The sequence below is a fragment of the Pelmatolapia mariae genome, linkage group LG4 (genome assembly GCF_036321145.2).
Source record: "Pelmatolapia mariae isolate MD_Pm_ZW linkage group LG4, Pm_UMD_F_2, whole genome shotgun sequence".
NCBI lineage: Eukaryota > Metazoa > Chordata > Actinopteri > Cichliformes > Cichlidae > Pelmatolapia > Pelmatolapia mariae.
This window is the reverse complement of record NC_086230.1, coordinates 24,277,588-24,298,404: the sequence shown is the minus strand read 5'-3', so window position 1 is coordinate 24,298,404 and position 20,817 is coordinate 24,277,588. Positions and strand designations below refer to the sequence as shown.

At 37.5% G+C, this 20,817-nt stretch overlaps 1 protein-coding gene across 2 annotated transcripts; it reads left to right on the top strand.

Annotated features, from left to right (window-relative positions):
• Positions 1–1,449: 1,449 nt before the first annotated feature.
• On the top strand, positions 1,450–14,035 carry LOC134626318 (myosin heavy chain, fast skeletal muscle-like). Of its 2 annotated transcripts, none has more exons than XM_063472031.1 (39): positions 1,450–1,653; positions 1,778–1,921; positions 2,009–2,165; positions 2,271–2,298; positions 2,380–2,488; positions 2,568–2,660; positions 2,745–2,808; positions 3,466–3,564; positions 3,679–3,782; positions 3,883–4,021; positions 4,130–4,248; positions 4,367–4,516; positions 4,608–4,778; positions 5,528–5,834; positions 6,217–6,293; positions 6,382–6,469; positions 6,557–6,674; positions 6,789–6,912; positions 7,011–7,147; positions 7,296–7,551; positions 7,759–8,001; positions 8,128–8,304; positions 8,409–8,554; positions 8,660–8,750; positions 8,836–9,225; positions 9,605–9,731; positions 9,810–9,928; positions 10,251–10,447; positions 10,576–10,759; positions 10,843–11,008; positions 11,142–11,266; positions 11,380–11,688; positions 11,778–11,981; positions 12,298–12,423; positions 12,557–12,727; positions 13,098–13,202; positions 13,278–13,373; positions 13,686–13,817; positions 14,018–14,035. In XM_063472031.1, exons 1-39 carry the CDS (start codon positions 1,450–1,452, stop codon positions 14,033–14,035), a joined length of 5,814 nt encoding a protein of 1,937 aa, XP_063328101.1. The 2 variants fall into 2 exon arrangements, with proteins under 2 accessions (XP_063328101.1, XP_063328100.1); XM_063472030.1 differs by having other exon boundaries at positions 2,380–2,497.
• The last annotated feature ends 6,782 nt before the right edge of the window (positions 14,036–20,817 follow it).

Genomic DNA, 20,817 nt, shown 5'->3' with positions numbered 1-20,817 from the left:
TCAGCACGTAATCTGAGAGGACACTGGAAATTATTCCAAACTTCAAGATACTTTTTCATCTCTGCTCATTCAGTAAAAGTTGAATATAAACCTCTTAAATATAAGCTACTACTATGTTCTTGTACCAAAATTGTCATTTTTCAACAATCATAAGTGAAAAACACTCATTTTAAATCTTATTTGTGCAGCTGTTATTTAAGGTCTTACCTGAGGTGCCAACTTTTCTTGTATTACATTTCCAGGAATCATGTGTTGCTCTTTTAACTTTTATGGAAAGCACAGCAGCATGAAATTAGTATCAGATACCAGAGATGTGTATACTGTGCAACTATACACCAGTGACATTCTGACGCTTCCCCAACATTAGCACTCAGTCCTGGCTGTCATATCAAAATTAAATTGATGCGACTGCCTATCACAAAATGTGTCAACTGAAATCTGATCCCCAAGAACTTCTCTGGATTTATTGGAGCAGACACTTCACAAACCATGCTGTGCACTCTTGCTATGTAGTATTGAATAAACTGTGAACATAATAATAGTAAATACTGTATTTACAAATCAGTTAAAAATGTGTTAAAAATGAAATAACTTTATAAGAAAATGCATTAATAACATTTATCTGAATGTATAATATAGTCGAATACAGTTCTATGTAAAAGAAATCAACACTGAAATATTTACAGATTGACTTACCAATACTTAATTAGAATATGTAAAGTCGAGAAATTTGTAATTAATATTTGTTTTTTAGATCCAACAGTATTTTATCTTCTTTATTATAGATGTCAAAATTGACTATAAAATTATGTTTAAAAAATATTTTTGGCATTTTTTTTGTCTCATGTTTCACAGAACAATCAAAAATCACAACTATTCTGTCAATCATAAAGTAACATAGAGGTATTTTAATAAGTACTCATGGTATCAGCAATGAGTCAATAACTGTCAAGTAACAAAGTGACAAGCATACTGTACTTTACCAAATCAAGTAACAGCTGTGCTGAGCAGGCACACTCGAGTATATATAAGCAGCAACTCTGGAAACCCAATCCAACTGACAGGCATCTGACACAGGTGAGTGTGGTCAATTATTCACTGGTTACCGTATTTTAACGGTTTAAACATTCCTGTTAAATATGTTGCTGCTGTTTGAGTGTAGTAGCACTTTGGTCAGTCAACTGAATGAATAAATATTTTTACTGAAATATGATGGCTGAAATATTAGACACAAAGGAGCAAAGCAACTTAATTTTGGCATTTCTTTACATTGTAGCATCTTTACACAAGATACCATTAGTTTTCAGTTGGGATCCAGTGAGGTAAGTGGTTCAATGTAAATGACATTTTCATGATAGAAGATATCTGCTTAAGAAAATTTCAAGAACTCATAAATGGTCACATTGTTTCAATTTATGTCATATATTCAGTCTCCATTAAAGTGCCACAATGAGCACAGACGCGGAGATGGAGCAGTATGGCCCGGCAGCCATTTACCTCCGGAAGCCAGAAAAGGAGAGGATTGAGGCTCAAAACACCCCATTTGATGCCAAGACGGCCTTCTTTGTGTCTGATCCTGACGAGCTATATGTCAAGTGTAAACTTATCAAGAGGGAGGGTGGTAAAGCCACTGTTGAGACAGAGGGAGGAAAGGTAGGTAAAAATTCTTTCCATTTTACGTCTATATATTTGTCATCCTGTCTATGTAAACATTTGTCTGCTATATCTTTACACAACAAACACCCTGTTGATTATTTAAAAATTGCTTTCTATTCAGACGGTCACTGTGAAAGAGGAAGACATCCACCCCAGGAACCCTCCAAAGTTCGATAAGATGGAGGATATGGCAATGATGACACACCTTAACGAGCCATCTGTGCTGTTTAACCTCAAAGAGCGTTTTGCATCATGGATGATCTACGTAAGTTTTTATTTGAAGGTTTATCTAAAAGAAATAAAATGTAAACGAAAAATGTAAGCAACCCTTGTGCTCTCTGCTATGACAAAGACCTACTCTGGGTTGTTCTGCGTCGTTGTCAATCCCTACAAGTGGCTTCCTGTGTATGATGCTACATGTGTAGCGGCATACAGAGGAAAGAAGAGGATTGAGGCTCCACCCCACATCTTCTCCATCTCTGACAATGGCTATCAGTTCATGCTCACTGGTAAGTAGTAGTTACTGTTAAAGTTTGTGAATACAAACGAAAAGATGCCTTAAATGTGAAGTTATTGCTGCAATTAGATAAAATGCTTTAATGTTTGTATTCCAGATCGGGAGAACCAGTCTGTTCTGATTACGTGAGTATTGCACACATGATTATCTCTAAAACTTAATACAGAGGGTGAATCTTGAAAATATGTCTCTTATACTGTTTCCAGCGGAGAATCCGGTGCAGGAAAGACTGTCAACACCAAACGTGTCATCCAGTACTTTGCAACAATTGCAGCTCTTGGAGCTAAGAAGGAATCATCACCTGGCAAGATGCAGGTAATATTGGTTATTTATGATAGACCTATGTGTGGGTTGAGTTTAAGTATTTATCTAATCTTATTATCTCTTCCTGCAGGGCTCCCTGGAGGACCAAATTGTTGCTGCCAACCCTCTGCTGGAGGCCTACGGTAATGCCAAGACTGTGAGGAATGACAACTCCTCTCGTTTTGTAAGTGATTACACAAAGGAGATGCTGTAAAACATGTACCACTCTACTATAGACTGCAATTTTTATAATGATCTGACTGTTTAGGGGAAATTCATCAGAATCCACTTTGGTTCCACTGGAAAACTTGCTTCAGCTGATATTGAAACATGTAAGTTAGAAGTGTAATTAATTTGTCTATTGTAAGTGGGGGGGGGTGTTTTGTTTTTGTTTTTCTGTATATGTGTGTGTTTGTGTTTTTGTGTGTTTTGTTTTGATTAATAAGTGTCCAGAGGCAGCAAAGTGAAGTTCAATTTTGGACACGACAGATGTATTTTAATGGTATTACTGTCTGATGATGTGTGTGTAGCAGCAGAAGTGGTTACTTACATCAATAAACGTTCAATACTAATCACAAATCCTCATTGTCCCTAGGGATAATAAAGGTTGAACAAAGCACTATGTATATTATAATTATTTTGAAAATGGTTTGAAATCAAAGGATTACAATGTACATTCATTGAAAGTGGAACTTTTACCTAAATTTTTAGGTACTAAACAATCATTTAAGTTGTGGTGAAAAGTATTTGTAATGTAATAGACAGGAATATTCAGCAAATATTATTTTTAGCTAATACCACAACTGCTTTTTTTATTATTTTATTTTTATAGAAAGGCAGTGTAATTAATACTAACTACACATTTGTTTGTTTACTGAATTTTCTGTGGGGCTGTATTTCTGCTTCTTCTTGACTTGATGCACAAGTGATGCTCTGGAAAAGATTTTTGTGATAATCCTAAATTTTCTTATTGGATTTGTAATTCTTAGATCTGCTGGAGAAGTCCCGTGTTACCTTCCAGTTGTCTGCTGAGAGGAGCTACCACATTTTCTATCAGCTGATGACAGGCCACAAGCCTGAGCTCTTGGGTATGACAACTCATCTTTTTTTATATTAATTCACAGACAGTTTAATTTAAATTAAAATTTTGAATTAACATTTTATTTGCTAATAAAATTAATGGATTTAACTTCTGCTTTCAGAGGCTCTGCTGATCACGACTAACCCCTATGACTACCCAATGATCAGTCAGGGTGAAATCACTGTCAAGAGTATTAATGATGTGGAGGAGTTCATTGCAACAGATGTAAAATTACATTTCACTTTCACAAACAATATTATACTTAACCATAAATCTCTTTTGTTATTGAAAGTATTTCATGATTTCACTCTTTTTTTTCTTACAGACTGCTATTGACATCTTGGGCTTTAGTGCTGATGAGAAGTTAAGCATCTACAAGCTGACTGGTGCTGTGATGCATCATGGCAACATGAAATTCAAGCAGAAGCAGCGTGAAGAGCAGGCTGAACCTGATGGCACTGAGGGTAAATAATAAAATAATTGCTATTTCATAATGTAAGTTTTCTAGTGTTGAAAATGTGTGTGACATACATTTCATGTATTTATTGGGCTCACTGTTTAATTCAAAACAGTGGCAGACAAAATCTCCTACCTGATGGGCCTGAACTCAGCTGACATGCTGAAAGCTCTGTGCTACCCAAGAGTGAAGGTTGGCAATGAGTTTGTGACCAAAGGTCAGACCGTCCCACAGGTAATTAAAAACAATATCTAATCTAATCTAATCTAATCTAATCACATTAGATCTATGACTGATTATATTATAGCTGTATTCAAGATTGCTTGTTTAATGATAAATTATCTTATTCCAGGTCAACAATGCTGTCTCGGCTTTGTGCAAATCTGTCTATGAGAAAATGTTCTTGTGGATGGTTGTGCGTATCAATGAGATGCTGGACACAAAGCAACCCAGACAATTCTTCATTGGAGTGCTGGATATTGCTGGATTTGAGATCTTTGATGTGAGCAGTTAAAAATTATCCAAGTAGATTTAAAAGAAAAAGAAAATTTTGGCATAAATTTAAATACCTCTCTGTACAAATCATTGTACAGTTTAACAGCTTGGAGCAACTCTGCATCAACTTCACCAATGAGAAACTGCAACAGTTTTTCAACCACCACATGTTTGTCCTGGAGCAAGAGGAGTACAAGAAAGAAGGCATTGAATGGGAGTTCATTGACTTTGGTATGGACTTGGCTGCCTGCATTGAGCTTATTGAGAAGGTAAGTAGCTGCCCTGGAAGAAATGTACACGTGGGTGTATGTGATGGGTCTGTCTAGCACAGGCCCACCGCTGGAACGAGACAATTTAACTACACAGCAAAAGCATTGAACACCAAGTAGGCAAAGTTCTTTGTGTTACTCATGCATGAGGGAGAGGACTGGACGAGCACCGTTCCTTCGCCTGACCTCAGTTGCTCTCGTCTGCTCCCTCGTAACACTGCTCTTTTATTGAGGTTACTTGAATATGCATAGGCTCATTAACATAGGCACACATGTGAACAAAGAGTACCGTCTGTGTGCGTGTGTAGGTATGGGTGTGTGTGTGTGTGTGTGTGTGTGTGTGTGTGTGTGTGTGTGTGTGTGTGTGTGTGTGTGTGTGTGTGTGGTCAAGATGTGACCCCATAAACGACTTCCCTAATCCTGCTGGTCTGGAAGTCCAGCAGTTCATCTAAACAAAAGGCACTTAGACTAAAACAGATATAGATGTGTTTGCTATACCATATATCAGCAAGAGAAGATACAATCTCTTCTCATGACCCTAGGATGTGAGTGTGTATGCCAGAACACTCTGGAATGCACACAAAGTCTTTGCAGACTACTAAGGATCAGACCCCTATCAATATGACATCGATTATAAACTCTAAGCATATATTAGTAAATATTTCTAAGCATAAATGACAATCAATACTATAAACCTGACAGTATGTCACCTTCAAAAAGTAATAATATGATATGTGACATTTTCTTAGCCAATGGGCATCTTCTCCATCCTTGAAGAGGAGTGCATGTTCCCCAAGGCCTCGGACACAACTTTCAAGAACAAGCTGCATGATCAGCATCTTGGAAAGAGCAAGGGCTTTGAGAAGCCAAAGCCTGCAAAGGGCAAGGCTGAGGCACACTTCGCTCTGGTTCACTATGCTGGTACAGTGGACTACAATATCACTGGCTGGCTGGACAAGAACAAGGACCCACTGAATGAATCAGTTGTTCAACTCTACCAGAAGTCTTCAAATAAACTGCTGTGCTTCCTGTATGCAGCTCATGCCTCAACTGATGGTAAGAAATACAAGCAATCAGGAACTCCATTATCCAGTACATGTCATATGCAATTGTCTATTCTGCATCTGTCTATTCTGAATACTGTAGAATAATATATATAGTTTGAAAATATATAGAACTGTAATTACACATTTTTAATTAAAGCCACAAGACATTGACCAACATGACTTAAATAGGTAACTTTGAAACATTTACTATAAGAAAGGTAAAGGTAATATATTTATAGATTTTAGATGAGGGACATTTATATTCATACTGGCTCTGTGCCTCTATTTTAGGTTAATTACTAGTTTAGGCAGGGTAATTTAGTTATTAAAACAGTACACCTTTAAAATATTTATGCAGTTTCACTATTCAAATTTACTGTTTATGAAAACAGAGGCTGCTGGTGGTGGTGGCAAGAAGGGTGGTAAGAAGAAGGGTGGTTCATTCCAGACTGTCTCTGCACTTTTCAGAGTATGTATAGATTTATATTTTAAGATATCAATTTAGAATAATAGATTTAAATATTATTAAACTATTATCTAATGGTGCTGATCTACAGGAGAACCTGGCCAAGCTGATGACCAACTTAAGGAGCACTCATCCTCACTTTGTCCGTTGTCTGATTCCCAATGAGACAAAGACCCCAGGTAAAAAGCCCACAGTCCTATTAACTGCAAAAATTACAGTAATAATGTAGAAAAAGATTTGAAATGTTATGCATTTCTGACTCTCAGGTCTTATGGAGAACTACCTGGTCATCCACCAGCTGAGGTGTAACGGTGTACTAGAGGGCATCAGAATCTGCAGAAAGGGTTTCCCCAGCAGAATCCTCTATGGTGACTTCAAGCAGAGGTGACAGTACATTGCTGTATTAGAGAGCAGAAATGATTTCATTGTTGTTGTAAAGAGCAAACTTGAATATGATGGATGAAAAATCCAAGTAACAAACCTGATTCTCTCTTAAAGATACAAAGTGTTGAATGCCAGTGTCATCCCTGAGGGACAGTTCATTGACAACAAGAAAGCTTCAGAGAAGCTGCTTGGCTCCATTGATATTGACCACACACAGTACAAGTTTGGGCACACTAAGGTACATATTATTATTATTAATATCATTATATTAATGGGTTTAAAAAAATAAACACTGCCCAGCTGCACCTGTACTTATATTTTTGCACACCAAAAAAGGTGTTTTTCAAAGCTGGTCTGCTGGGCACTCTTGAAGAAATGAGAGATGAAAAACTGGCTGAGCTGGTGACCATGACTCAGGCTCTCTGCAGAGGATACCTCATGAGGAGAGAATTTGTTAAGATGATGGAGAGGAGGTAACATTATTGTAATAGTAGTGTTGTCTTTTCTTTTGCCTAAAAGTATTACTACACTACTACCTACTACACTACTACCAACTACACTAAAAATAACACTTTCATATTTGTTTTTGTTTTTTTGTTTGTTTGTTTGTTTGTTTTTTAGAGATTCCCTCTACACCATCCAGTACAACATCCGTTCTTTCATGAATGTCAAGAACTGGCCATGGCTGAAACTGTACTTCAAGATCAAGCCTCTTCTGAAGAGTGCTGAGACTGAGAAGGAGTTGCAGAACATGAAGGAGAACTATGAGAAGATGCAGACAGACCTGGCTACTGCTCTGGCCAAGAAGAAGGAACTGGAAGAGAAGATGGTCGCCCTGCTGCAGGAGAAGAATGATCTGCAACTTCAAGTGGCTGCAGTAAGTAGGAAACCAAAGTACAACAATATACCACCTGTATTTCATGTATACAGGTTAGGTATTAAAAGGCTGCTTGCCTAACTCATCCTCTGTGACCACTGTTCTTTAGTTACTTACTTACAGTTAAGACTTAATTAGTAAATCCAATATCCATTACAACAAATTATTACTGACAAGATTTTACTGTCTGTTCACTGTGTACTATAGGAAGTTGAGAATCTCTCTGATGCTGAAGAAAGGTGTGAGGGGCTCATTAAGAGCAAGATCCAGCTCGAGGCCAAACTCAAAGAGACAAGTGAGAGACTGGAGGATGAAGAGGAAATAAATGCTGAGCTGACTGCTAAGAAGAGGAAGCTGGAGGATGAATGCTCTGAGCTGAAGAAGGACATTGATGACTTGGAGCTCACCTTGGCCAAAGTGGAGAAGGAGAAACATGCCACAGAAAACAAGGTTCAGTTCATTTTGATTGTATTCTTAGTTCAATTAAAGCATGTAATGTTGTTCTTTGACTAGAAACTAGAAATATTCAGCAAGTTGTGGAAGAAAATTAAACTTCATGTATACACATTATTTCAGGTGAAAAACCTGACAGAGGAGATGGCATCTCAAGATGAGTCAATTGCCAAGTTAACTAAGGAGAAGAAAGCCTTACAAGAGGCCCATCAGCAAACACTGGATGATCTCCAGGCAGAAGAAGACAAAGTCAACACTCTGACCAAAGCCAAGACAAAGCTGGAACAGCAAGTTGATGATGTAAGAAAACAGCATCTTTAAATAAATGAGATTTCTTTTTTAAAAATATTTTATATTAATATAGATCATTCAATTGGAAACATGTCTAACTATTTTTAAATAAGCTTGAAGGCTCATTGGAGCAAGAGAAGAAGCTCCGCATGGACCTTGAGAGAGCCAAGAGGAAGCTGGAGGGAGATCTGAAACTGGCCCAGGAATCCATAATGGATCTGGAGAATGACAAGCAGCAGTCTGATGAGAAAATCAAGAAGTAAAAAATTTTTTTTAAAAAAAAGTTAATAATAAACTTCCTACACTTGCATTCAGAAGAGCCACAGAGCTGTCAGAATCATTTCTTTTTCTTCTCCGCTTACAGGAAAGACTTTGAAATCAGCCAACTTCTCAGCAAAATTGAGGATGAGCAGTCTCTTGTTGCGCAGCTTCAGAAGAAGATCAAAGAACTCCAGGTACCATTATTTTAGGTAAATATTATGTTCAGTGAAACTAAAACATGTCAACTCAGTAAGTCTTTGTGGTGTTATTACCCTAAAGGCTCGTATTGAGGAGATGGAAGAAGAGATTGAGGCTGAGAGGGCAGCTCGGGCTAAGGTAGAGAAGCAGAGAGCCGACCTCTCCAGGGAGCTTGAAGAGATCAGCGAGAGGCTCGAGGAAGCTGGTGGAGCAACAGCTGCTCAGATTGAGATGAACAAGAAGCGAGAGGCTGAGTTCCAGAAACTGCGTCGTGATCTTGAGGAATCAACTCTGCAGCATGAAGCTACTGCAGCAGCTCTCCGTAAGAAGCAGGCTGACAGTGTTGCAGAGCTCGGAGAGCAGATCGACAACCTCCAGCGTGTCAAACAGAAGCTGGAGAAAGAGAAGAGCGAGTACAAGATGGAGATTGATGACCTCTCCAGCAATATGGAGGCTGTCGCCAAAGCAAAGGTATAAGGTCATAAATGTTCTAATATCTTCATGCTCCTAATTTTGATGAAGTTTTGTGTAACGCTCAATGAATAAGAATAAGGGCCAATTCACTGTTATAAATTTCCTTGTGGTATATATGCCTAAAACCTTTTCCTACTAACTGTAACATTTTTAAGCAAACTAAAAGTAAATAAAAGTATGTTAATTCTTTCAAGAAATCAATCTTTAAGGTAAAAAATTGTTGAAAACATTGTTTTCAAACATGATTTAGCATTTGGTTAAGTTTAGATCCTTGCTACTTTAAACTCAAAGATTAGGCAAGACTCACAAAACATTTCATACCACAGTAACTGACATTTATTTTTTTAAATTTTGATTCTTGTTATGCTGCTGGTAGGGCAACTTGGAGAAAATGTGCAGAACTCTAGAGGATAAGCTAAGTGAGCTCAAAGCCAAAAATGATGAGAATGTTCGTCAGCTGAATGACATTAATACCCAGAAGGCGAGACTACAAACAGAGAATGGTAAGTGACCAACATTTACAACCAATCTGTGGCTAAAAAGAAAAGAACATCAGCTTCATAAATGTGTGCTCATTACAGGTGAGCTTTCTCGCCAACTTGAGGAGAAAGAGGCTCTGATTTCCCAGCTGACCAGGGGCAAGCAGGCCTTCACTCAGCAGATTGAAGAGCTTAAGAGGCATATTGAGGAGGAAGTAAAGGTAGATTTTAAAGTAACAATATCTAGAAAATTCTAAAAAAATATTTAGTGAAGCCTGACCAACACATATATAATATATGTGTATATGTATATATATTTGACTGCACTCCTTAAAACTGGAAAAAACTTAAATAACACTGACAGGTTAAGGTGCTGACCATGAACAGTCCCTTGGTTACCAGCCCTATTCTCTTGCCATTTAGTCAATTCATAAAATGAAAAACTCTCAAATGAAAATAAATAACCTCCTTATACGGCTGTGTACAGTACAAGTCTGACATTTACATTTCCTTGAAATTAATGTACTTAACGCTATGTTTTAGGCCAAGAACGCCCTGGCTCATGCTCTTCAGTCAGCCCGACATGACTGTGATCTGCTCAGAGAGCAGTTTGAGGAGGAGCAGGAGGCCAAGGCTGAGCTGCAGCGAGGAATGTCCAAGACCAACAGTGAGGTGGCTCAGTGGCGATCCAAATATGAGACTGATGCCATTCAACGAACTGAGGAGCTGGAGGAGGCCAAGTATATGAATTCTTTCTAGTTCTTAATAAAGATTACATCAGTACTAAGCTAAATTTCAGTTTTTCTGTGTATCAGTTGCCTTATAAATGGATGTCTCTATAGGCAAATAACATCAATGCTCATTGCAGGAAAAAGCTTGCCCAGCGCCTGCAGGAGGCTGAGGAATCCATTGAGGCTGTGAACTCCAAGTGTGCCTCACTGGAAAAGACCAAGCAGAGGCTGCAGGGTGAGGTGGAGGACCTCATGAATGATGTGGAGAGAGCTAACGCTCTGGCTGCCAACCTTGACAAGAAGCAGAGGAACTTTGATAAGGTAAAGTTTTAAACATAACCAATATCATCAGAATAAACATACACCCATAATAACAACTAGCTAATTAACCTATATTAACATAGGTCCTGGCAGAATGGAAGCAGAAGTATGAGGAGAGCCAGGCAGAGCTGGAAGGAGCCCAAAAGGAGGCTCGTTCTCTCAGCACTGAGTTGTTCAAGATAAAGAACTCCTATGAAGAGGCTCTGGATCATCTTGAGACCATGAAGAGAGAGAACAAGAACCTGCAGCGTATGCTTATCTTGCTATAGATCATATGGATATGATTCTAATGTTTATATTCATTTACAGCTTTTGTTGTGGCAAAAATATTTGCATAGATCAGCTCCAAGTACTAAAACTCTTGGCTGTGTTTGCTCTGTAGAGGAGATCTCAGATCTGACTGAGCAGATTGGTGAGACAGGAAAGAGCATCCATGAGCTGGAAAAGGCCAAGAAGACTGTTGAGACTGAGAAGTCTGAAATTCAGACAGCTCTGGAGGAAGCTGAGGTAATGTATTTTATAAAAATGTACTTTGTTTGTATTCAAATTTATAAAAGTATCCCTTCTCCAGTTTATGTTGCAATAAATTTGTTTTACATAACTCTTTAAATCATTTAAAGGGCACTCTGGAGCACGAGGAGGCCAAGATCCTTCGTGTTCAGCTTGAGCTAAACCAGGTAAAAGGTGAGATTGACAGGAAGCTGGCAGAGAAGGATGAGGAGATGGAGCACACCAAGAGGAACAGCCAGAGGGTGACTGACTCCATGCAGAGCACTCTTGATGCTGAGGTCAGGAGCAGGAATGATGCCCTGAGAGTCAAGAAGAAGATGGAGGGAGACCTGAATGAGATGGAGATTCAGCTGAGCCATGCCAACAGACAGGCTGCTGAGGCCCAGAAACAACTGAGGAATGTCCAAGGACAGCTCAAGGTGAGTTGGTAGATGATTTTGTCTCAATTAACTAGTAAGACACAGTAAATTGTATTTCTTTGTTTGTATTGTTGTTTGTTTGTTAACAGGATGCCCAACTGCACCTGGATGATGCTCTCAGAGGACAGGAAGACATGAAGGAGCAGGTCGCCATGGTGGAGCGCAGAAATGGTCTGATGGTGGCTGAGATTGAGGAGCTGAGAGCCGCTCTGGAGCAGACAGAGAGAGGACGCAAAGTAGCTGAGCAGGAGTTGGTTGATGCTAGCGAGCGTGTCGGACTACTTCACTCTCAGGTTTATTTGTTTGTATCACTCATTATAACATAACAAAAATTCTTTATACATATATACATTATACATTATTTGCATGTCTGAACTAGAATTAACACACTTAAGGATTAGGGAACAAAAACATAATATAATACAGAGTTAACTGCAGGTTAATAAATAAACCAATAATTAAATAAATGCCTAACCATAAAAAAACATAAATGCTGTTGTTGATATTATGATGAGACTAGTGTATCGATTCTGATATATTCTACATATGTAGATTCTTGATATAGCGTCCAATATTTAAACCAAAATATATTTTTCTTGTTTCATTCAGAACACCAGTCTTTTGAACACCAAGAAGAAGCTGGAGGCTGACCTTGTCCAGGTTCAGGGTGAGGTGGATGATGCAGTTCAAGAAGCAAGAAATGCTGAGGAGAAGGCCAAAAAGGCTATCACTGATGTGAGATTTTTTTTTTTCTTCTATTTTGTTTTTCAGTATTACAGGGTTCTGAAATCTCTATTTTGTAGTTCATGTTAAGTTCAATTTTAATGCAGAACAGATTTTAAATTTTGGAAACATTTCATCACTTCAGGCTGCCATGATGGCTGAGGAGCTGAAGAAGGAGCAGGACACCAGTGCTCACCTGGAAAGGATGAAGAAGAACCTGGAGGTCACAGTCAAGGACCTGCAGCACCGTCTGGATGAAGCTGAGAACCTCGCCATGAAGGGTGGCAAGAAGCAGCTCCAGAAACTGGAGTCCAGGGTACAAACTATACACAGTACTAAAACTAGTTTCACAATGGAAGTCTACCTTTGTGTAGACATGTTCTTTTGCCCTCAGCAAGACTTTTTCTTGTAATTTAATTAATTATGCTTTAATTCATTTACTTGTTTTCTTTTATTCGTTATTTATTTATATCTATATATATCTATATATATTTATATATGTATCTTTATTATTTAGTTTTGGTGTACAGCACTTTGCGTCAACTATGGTTGTTTTAAAGTGCTTTTTAAATAAAGATGATGACGATGAGGTAGAATTAAGACACTTTTATTTCTATGCTTTACTATGACAATAATAATGTAGCTACATTTTTTTTATTATATTATATTCTTTTATCAAATTCCAGGTGCGTGAACTGGAAGCTGAACTTGAAGCTGAGCAGCGACGTGGAGCTGATGCCATTAAAGGAGTCCGGAAATATGAGAGGAGAGTGAAAGAGCTCACCTACGAGGTAATTAATTATCTAACTAAAAATGATCTAATTTCTTGTGCCCATTCCCTTTCACTTACAATCCTAATTGTTTAGACTGAGGAGGACAAGAAGAACATCACAAGACTTCAGGATCTGGTCAACAAGCTGCAGCTCAAAGTCAAGGCTTACAAGAAACAGGCTGAGGAGGCTGTGAGTCAACTACAATTATATGACAAATTTCCCTCAGCTTGTCTGTGAAGGTTCTCAGTCATCCAGGTCATCGTAGTCAAAGGAGCTTGCAAAGAAAAACGTCTGGACTTCTTTAAGTTGTTTTAAGTTGCTTGAAGACGTTTCACCTCTCATCCGAGAAGCTTCTTCAGTTCTAAGGTCAAATGGTGGGGAGTCCCAGATTTAAACCTAGTGGGAGTATCCCCCTAAAGAGGGGGTTAAATTCAGCTTGGTTCATAGCATGACCATTGACTCCCCTATAACTAAGTAAGTATCTCTGTAAATCCGTCACAGGAGGAGCAGGCAAACATTCACATGTCCAGGCTCAGGAAGGTCCAGCATGAGCTGGAGGAAGCTCAGGAGCGTGCTGAGATTGCTGAGTCCCAGGTCAACAAGTTGAGAGCCAAGAGCCGTGACACTGGAAAGGTAGCAACTTCTGTCCAAATATAAAAAAAAAAAAAAAAACAATCGTGCACATCATTATAAGTGAGACACATTGTAATGCTTTGTGCAGTTAAGCAAACATTATTAAAACAAGATGTGTTAAAACAGAAAAATTCTTCAGAGGATTCAAATAACTTTTAAAACCTTTGAATAACTCTCTTTTTTTCTGTTTGTTTTTTCAGAGTGAGTCTGCTGAATAAGACACACTTGAACGAAGCTGTTAAACAGATTTCATAAAATATGAATCATCTGTTGGATGCTTTTTATGCTGCAAAATATAAATAAATGTTTTGAAAATGACTCATTCATTTTAATGTTTCTTTGCTTTCGTAAAATAATGTTTAGCATGTAAATGTAATAATTAAAGAGGGAGCTATTAAAAGTAATAAATAAAAAGCCATATTGAATTGCTTAGTAGCCACTTTTGAAAAGGAGTATTCAGAAGGAATGTTTATTAGCTCTATAGATACTGTTAGTTACTGTTAGTAACTAGCTCTTACTACAGTGCACATCTAGCAGAAAAGGAGGGGTTGACTCAGAATGCCCCATTTGAGGCCAAAACAACCTTCTTCATAACTGATCCCGATGAGCTGTATGTCTAATATAAACTGATTAAGAGAAAGGGTGGCAAAGCCACAATGAAACAATGGGTATAGTATATTGGTACAAAAAAAAAGACACTGTTGAATATTTAAAACACATTTTCTATTTAGGTGGTCACTGTGACAGAGGGAATTTAACCCAAAAACCCTTCAACGTTCAGTAAACATGGCAAAGGCACACAGTGGAAAAGGCACATAGCTGGTTAGGAAGGAGGAGGAAAATTTTACATGAATGTACCACCAGTGATGGGAATAACGGCGTTACTTTTTTCAGTAACGAGTAATCTAACTAATTACTATTTCTATCGTTACAACGCCGTTACTGTTACTAACAAGAAAATGCGGTGCGGTCGCGTTACTATTTTTCAACAAACAGACGGTTGAAGCTGTCTTCAGCTTACTGCATCTTATATCAGTTGCACGGAAGTAGCTGTAAGTAATCTGGATGCTACAGCTTTAAGCAGTTCCGCACGCTCCTGCAGACGGCAATCACTTTCTGGCACAACACCTGGAGCTCAGGGGGGCAAAACAATCGCATGAGTGCTGCTCAATTGGTGCTGCTGTTTGACTGAGGAAGAATAAAGTAGTCGTGGTAAGGCAATCACACGACCACTTCAAGATGACAAAGTAACAAGGTGATATATACCAGTTTTTAAATTGTGTTGATAGGCCACGTAAAACCAGAGCCATGATAAACAATATATACGCCGCGTTTTTTTCCTGAATAGTTTCATCACGTTTACTGTCTAAGGACAGCGCTAGCAAGCACTCTCTGCTTATGAGCAAACCCCCCCCCCCCAAAAAAAAAAAACCAAAACAAAAAACAACCCTTTCGTGTTGGTGGAAAAATGCACCATGTCGACCAATCAAAAATGATATGACAACATGACATTTGGTTGTTTAGGAAGAGGGGGAAGTTTTAGGAGTGATGGCGAGAGAGAGAGAGAGAAAGACAGCAAAAGAGAGAGAGCGACTTTTGAGATGTGAGAGATTTGTGACGTTTAGCGTGTTTAGAGTGTGTAGTTAATGTGTTGTCTTGTGTAGTTAGTGTGTAGTGTTGTGGATAGTTTTGTGTTGTGTGTCAGAACAATGAGGCGACTGCTGTCTTCAGGTAGAAAACAGGAGTGGCACACCTGCTGTCTGACCTGCACGTATCAGGCTGTGATGTTCTCCTTTATAGTGGACAGAAATTGAAGTGGCACAAATAATTTGTGTGGCATCTTATTGAATGCAGAACACCTGGTTGTTATGTCAATAGTTTGAAATGGTTATTCAAAAAAGGGTAAAAGGCAAATAGCTGCAAATAACTTTGTTTGCAAAACTTGTGCATATGATTTTAAAATTGACAATTTATATTTGCATTTAAAGTTATGAAATATGATATGATTGGATATAAGCCCCAATCAAATCAAATCAAATCAAATCAAAATTCATTTCTATAGCACATAATAATACAATGAAGTTGTGCTTCACAGTCGGTCAGAGCAATAGCATAAGACAGAATAAAAAAAAAGAAAACAGTTAAAAGTTGTATTTTATTTTATTTACAATATTTTACTGTGAATATATTTTTCTAAACTTGCAGAACTTTAGTTTTTTTAATCCTAAGAAAAAGCTGATGGCTTACTTGTCAGCCTGAGGTGTGATATGATGATCTGTATAAACTGGACGTGAATGCATGGTAGGGTTTGGGAATAATTAGTGTTTTTCATTGTCATGTGTGTTGTATCTCACAGCTGAGGGAACTAGAAGTTGAAACTAAGCTGAGATGTGGAGCTGAGTCAATTCCCTTTTACTTACAGTTAGTAATCTGTTTAGACTGAGGAGGAGAAGAAGAATGTGACCAAGCTTTAGGATCTTGCTGTCAAACTGCAGTACTGTATCTTGTTCTTTGCACTGTATCTCCCATTCCATTTCCAAGTCAAACACCTGATTTATGAGTAAAGTTACAATTTAATGACACTTATGTTTGTTGAAAAGTGTACTCTACTGATCCATAAAACAGTTTAAGTGCAATTTGGCTCTATGTTTCTTAATTCAGTTATAAAATCACTTAAAATAGAAGCTCGCCATTAACAATTTTACCTATTCTGTGAAACCAAATTCTGATTCGTGCAAAACATTCAATGCATAGACACAGCTAACAAGCCCCAAATGCAAAAGAAAAAGAATAAAGAAGTTCAAATGTAATTTTAAACAGACACTAATGGCAATCCACTATATACACCCACTATAGTGTGTGTGCCTTTTGGGCTAATTACCCATTTAGCTAGCATCAAATGACTTATTTGCTAATGCTGTAACCATATCTTGCCATTAACTCACCAATGTAATGCAACTTGTGTGAGCAAAGAAATAGCTTCAGAATCACTGTAGAGACTCAACCTTTACTGGGGCATAAAGTTTTCTTCTATTATCCAAAATAAAAAATATCAGTGTGTCACTGCAGTAAAACCACACAGGAAACTGTAAGAGAGGGGGAAAAATTTTTAATGCCAAATATAAAAAGGACTTTATCAAAGTTTACAAAATTTAAATTAATAAATTAAAAAAAAAAAAAAACATAAACTTCACAACATTTTTTTTTTTTTTTTTTTTTGCCAAATCTTCACTTTTAATTATTTTTCCTGGAACGATTTCAGTTTTCACCTATAGTTTTCATGTTACCCTACTACAGGCTACAGTTATGATATATTTGTGATCGCTATCAGATACAGGTTTTCTAATTAACCATTTACAACAAGAGCTCCTCTGGAGGGGAGGAAGAAGAACCCAAAGCTCAAGAAGGAGCTCCAAAAACTATGGATGTTTTTATTGTTCGTTTAGAGTGAAAGGGCTTACCTACTACATAATTTATGCTGTATGTGTATAACAAAAATTAAATTTAGTTATGCAAATTTAAATAGGATTTGTCAAAGCAGGAACCATTAACTTTCCTGTAACCAAGTGAGTATAAATTTAAAACTTTCACAAGATGACCAACACTTACTTGTCCAGGCTCTGAAAAGTCCCACTTGAGCTCAAGGAAGCCAGAGAATGCTCTGACATTTCTAAGATCCAGTTTTAAGTACCTGCTCGACAGGCTGAGAGCCAAGAGCAGTGATGCTGGAAAGGGAGCTTTTTATTCAGGTGATAGCTAATAATTGCATTAGAATTGTTCACACATACTTTGCTGGCTAAAAGCTAAAAAATGACTAAAAGATTTGAGTCTGACTAATACCACCGTGGATTAATCATTTTATTATTTAATATAGTGAAACAAATTTTAAGCATTTTGCAATTTCCTAGCAAGCTTCCAAGAAGTGTTTATTGTTGTTTTCCAATTTACTATTCTAAGAAGAACTAAGTAAACAGAAAATAATAAAGTTCTGTAATTAAAACTTTCCCAACAGTGACTACTGTCAGGCCAATGTTTAAGAAGATGTTAGGACTTAACGGGGACTCAACGGCACTTGTAACAGTGAGGCACTTGCTGTTCTGGAATGACAATTAGCTTAGTATAAGCTGTAAACCATTGCAAGAATCCAAGTACTCTCTTGTTGGCCAGTATTGTCAATGCTATGAAAGCTCAGCAGTATGACGGCAAATTAATAGGAATCCTAATAGTGCTCTAAATTTATGACCAGTATTTGTTGCCAACTTAGCCTGCTTGTAAACACAGTGCTGAGTGACCTATTTTAAATGAACCCAGCTTTCATCAAAGGTCACACAGGCCAATAGTAATTGAAGTGCTCCTATGAGGTTTGGTAATAAGAAGAAGAAAAAGACGAATCAGAAGAAGACAAAGAACTTTATGAATGTTTGTAAAATGATTGATAAGTAATATAGTATTACTCAACATTATATTATCTTTGAAGAGCATAATGTAAGACAGTTGTTTTCTTATTTCTTTATTTTTATTTGTGGCACAGCTGGGGTGTCTGCTACAATAGAAAACTACAATGTGAAGGACATGGCTATAACTCAATATTGTATACAGAAGGCTACAGGAGGCATGAAGGAAGTATTAATTAGAGGCAGTTAAAGGAGCTTTTGTGCTTGGCACCAGAGGAGGCACAGGTGTTCCAAGCCCCTGGACAGATTGTATTTATGAGATCATATTACACTAGCAGGATGTGAATTTGTGAGCCAGTACATTTTTCGGGGTTAGCTTGAGCATTGTAGTGCACATACCCAGCAGCTGAAAGATATAGTCTCATATGACTGACACAAACTATGGTCCTTTAAACAAAGCTGTTAGCGTGTCTCTAATGAATAACTGACCAATTAGGCAAGCAGCAATTGTCTGCTTGAACTAGGAGTGAAACTACTACAATTTAATGTTATTTCTTTTCTCACTCAAACTACTGAAGTGTTAGGGATTTTTTTCTCATCTCATAGGAAACATTGTACAAGTATACACGCACTTTTTAGTTCACAATATTCTCAAACAGTTAAAACTGTGTTCTGTACTTTTTATTTATATGATCATATATAACATATAACAGCTCCAGTTCCAGCATGCTAATTAGTATTAGCTTATTAATGATCTGATGCAAAAATATTGTTAAGCACACATAGAGAGTTTTATAGTTAGTCTCACCTCTTCAAGCTTTCTTTTTCCTTCTTGTATTTTTGTGTCACTTTACAAGTTACTACATTTCATATTAAACTAATAAGTTACACGGAGAAACAAAATCACCTGAAATTTCAGTCTTATAAAGGGGGCACTCTAGAAAGTTCCCCTTCTCTGTCTGTACCCTTTTTCTGAAAACATAAAACAAAGATTAAAGTCAAAGAACGAAAGCTAAAGACACACTACCCATCATTCTCCCAGTGCTACTACCCCGTCATGGAATAATCTAACACTCTTTTAAAGCTTCTTAGGCTCCTCCTTGCCAGACATGGTTGGCATGTTTTTACTCAGTTTAGGGCTTAGTGCAGAGGGCCATCTATAAGCATCTACACACCCAAGGACATTCAAAGGAGAACATTAGTCAGGACAATCAATCTCTACCCATGTACCCATTGGCACCTTCTAAAAAAAGGCTTGTTTTATTCACTGTATCCCAGTAGGTTAAGTCTAAATTGTATGATGTTTGGATTCACAGTAATTTCATATGAATTTAAAAAAAAAATAAGTTTAAGCAAAAAATTATGAAAAAACTTTACATTTGTATACATGTGTAAACTTCAAACACTGTACTTAAAACTATCAAAGGTCAGTTTAAAACGAATTCTGCAACTTGAAGCAGGTTAGTCTTTCTGCTCTGGGGTTAATTACACTGGTATTTGAAAGTCTTTGTAATTCTACTGCAGGGATTAATTTATTTGTTGTTTTATTGATGGCAGTGGAGAATACAGTCTAACATATCTGCTTATCACCTCCCATAGGTATTTCATTGAGTTGAGATCAGATTCATACCATTTTCAAACGCATCAAACCATTAGCTGACCCCTCACACCATGAGGATGAAGGAATTGTCATGCTGGAAGAACCAACTTCCCATTCTGTCCCATCAGAATATAACAGTTTCATCACAGGATAAAGGTGATCAATCAGAACAACTCTGAAGTGATTTACAGTACAAGGCTTTCCTCTAAAGGGGGCCCAAACATTGTCAACAAAATACCTCCCAAAGCAAAACAAAGCCACTGGATCCCCTCACTGTGTGGGTCAAGCATTTGTGCTTTTCCTTTAATTTGTCAATTGTGTGTATTTGGAACAGTTGTTACATTTTGTCACCAGAGATGAAAAACAGCGTGTATTCAGGGTAGCCCAGCACAGCTTTATTTGTTTTGTTTTTGTTTTTTTGTTTTAGCAAATAAAAAAAAATGCTGCTAAATTAACATGGATGGAAGGACAGATTGATATTTGTATGATATGTATGAAATAGTGTGTAACCATAACTATATTAAGATCATGCATACAAAGTTTTTAACAAGCAAGTTGACCCTGTAAGATCTTAAAACATCTATGGCAAATGCTATTAAGGGTGACTGAAAAAAACTGAAGACGTTTGACTTTACTTGGGAAGCACGTGTTCTGCATGTTTGCACTGAAAACCCACCTGTGCACAGAGGTTATATGGATTACATACCTCAAGGTCATCTCTTTTGCTAAATTCAAAAAGGCAAAAAAGCAAAAAAACAAAATACAGCTTTGTTTTCCTTTTTACCTTTATGAATTTAATATTAAGCTAAGCCTTAAATGTAAAAATAATCATGGATATAGTTTTCATTCACTTTACTATTACAGTCCTGGCATCTCTAAAATCTTGTTTATTGCCACAGGTCTTATTTTGGGTCTTATCCCATTCTAGATGGCAACTGTTCATCCACTCCATTCCAAGACGATATGTAATCTCTTCTAAGCTTTTATGGAATGGCGCTCAGTCTCA

Excerpts from the sequence above, each read along its gene's own strand:
- LOC134626318 (XM_063472030.1), top strand. The coding sequence starts at position 1,450 with ATGAGCACAGACGCGGAGATGGAGCAGTATGGCCCGGCAGCCATTTAC. Across the intron at positions 9,226-9,604 it reads AGGCTGTCGCCAAAGCAAAG|GGCAACTTGGAGAAAATGTG; the intron begins GTATAAGGTCAT and ends TGCTGCTGGTAG. Across the intron at positions 12,728-13,097 it reads TCCAGAAACTGGAGTCCAGG|GTGCGTGAACTGGAAGCTGA; the intron begins GTACAAACTATA and ends ATCAAATTCCAG.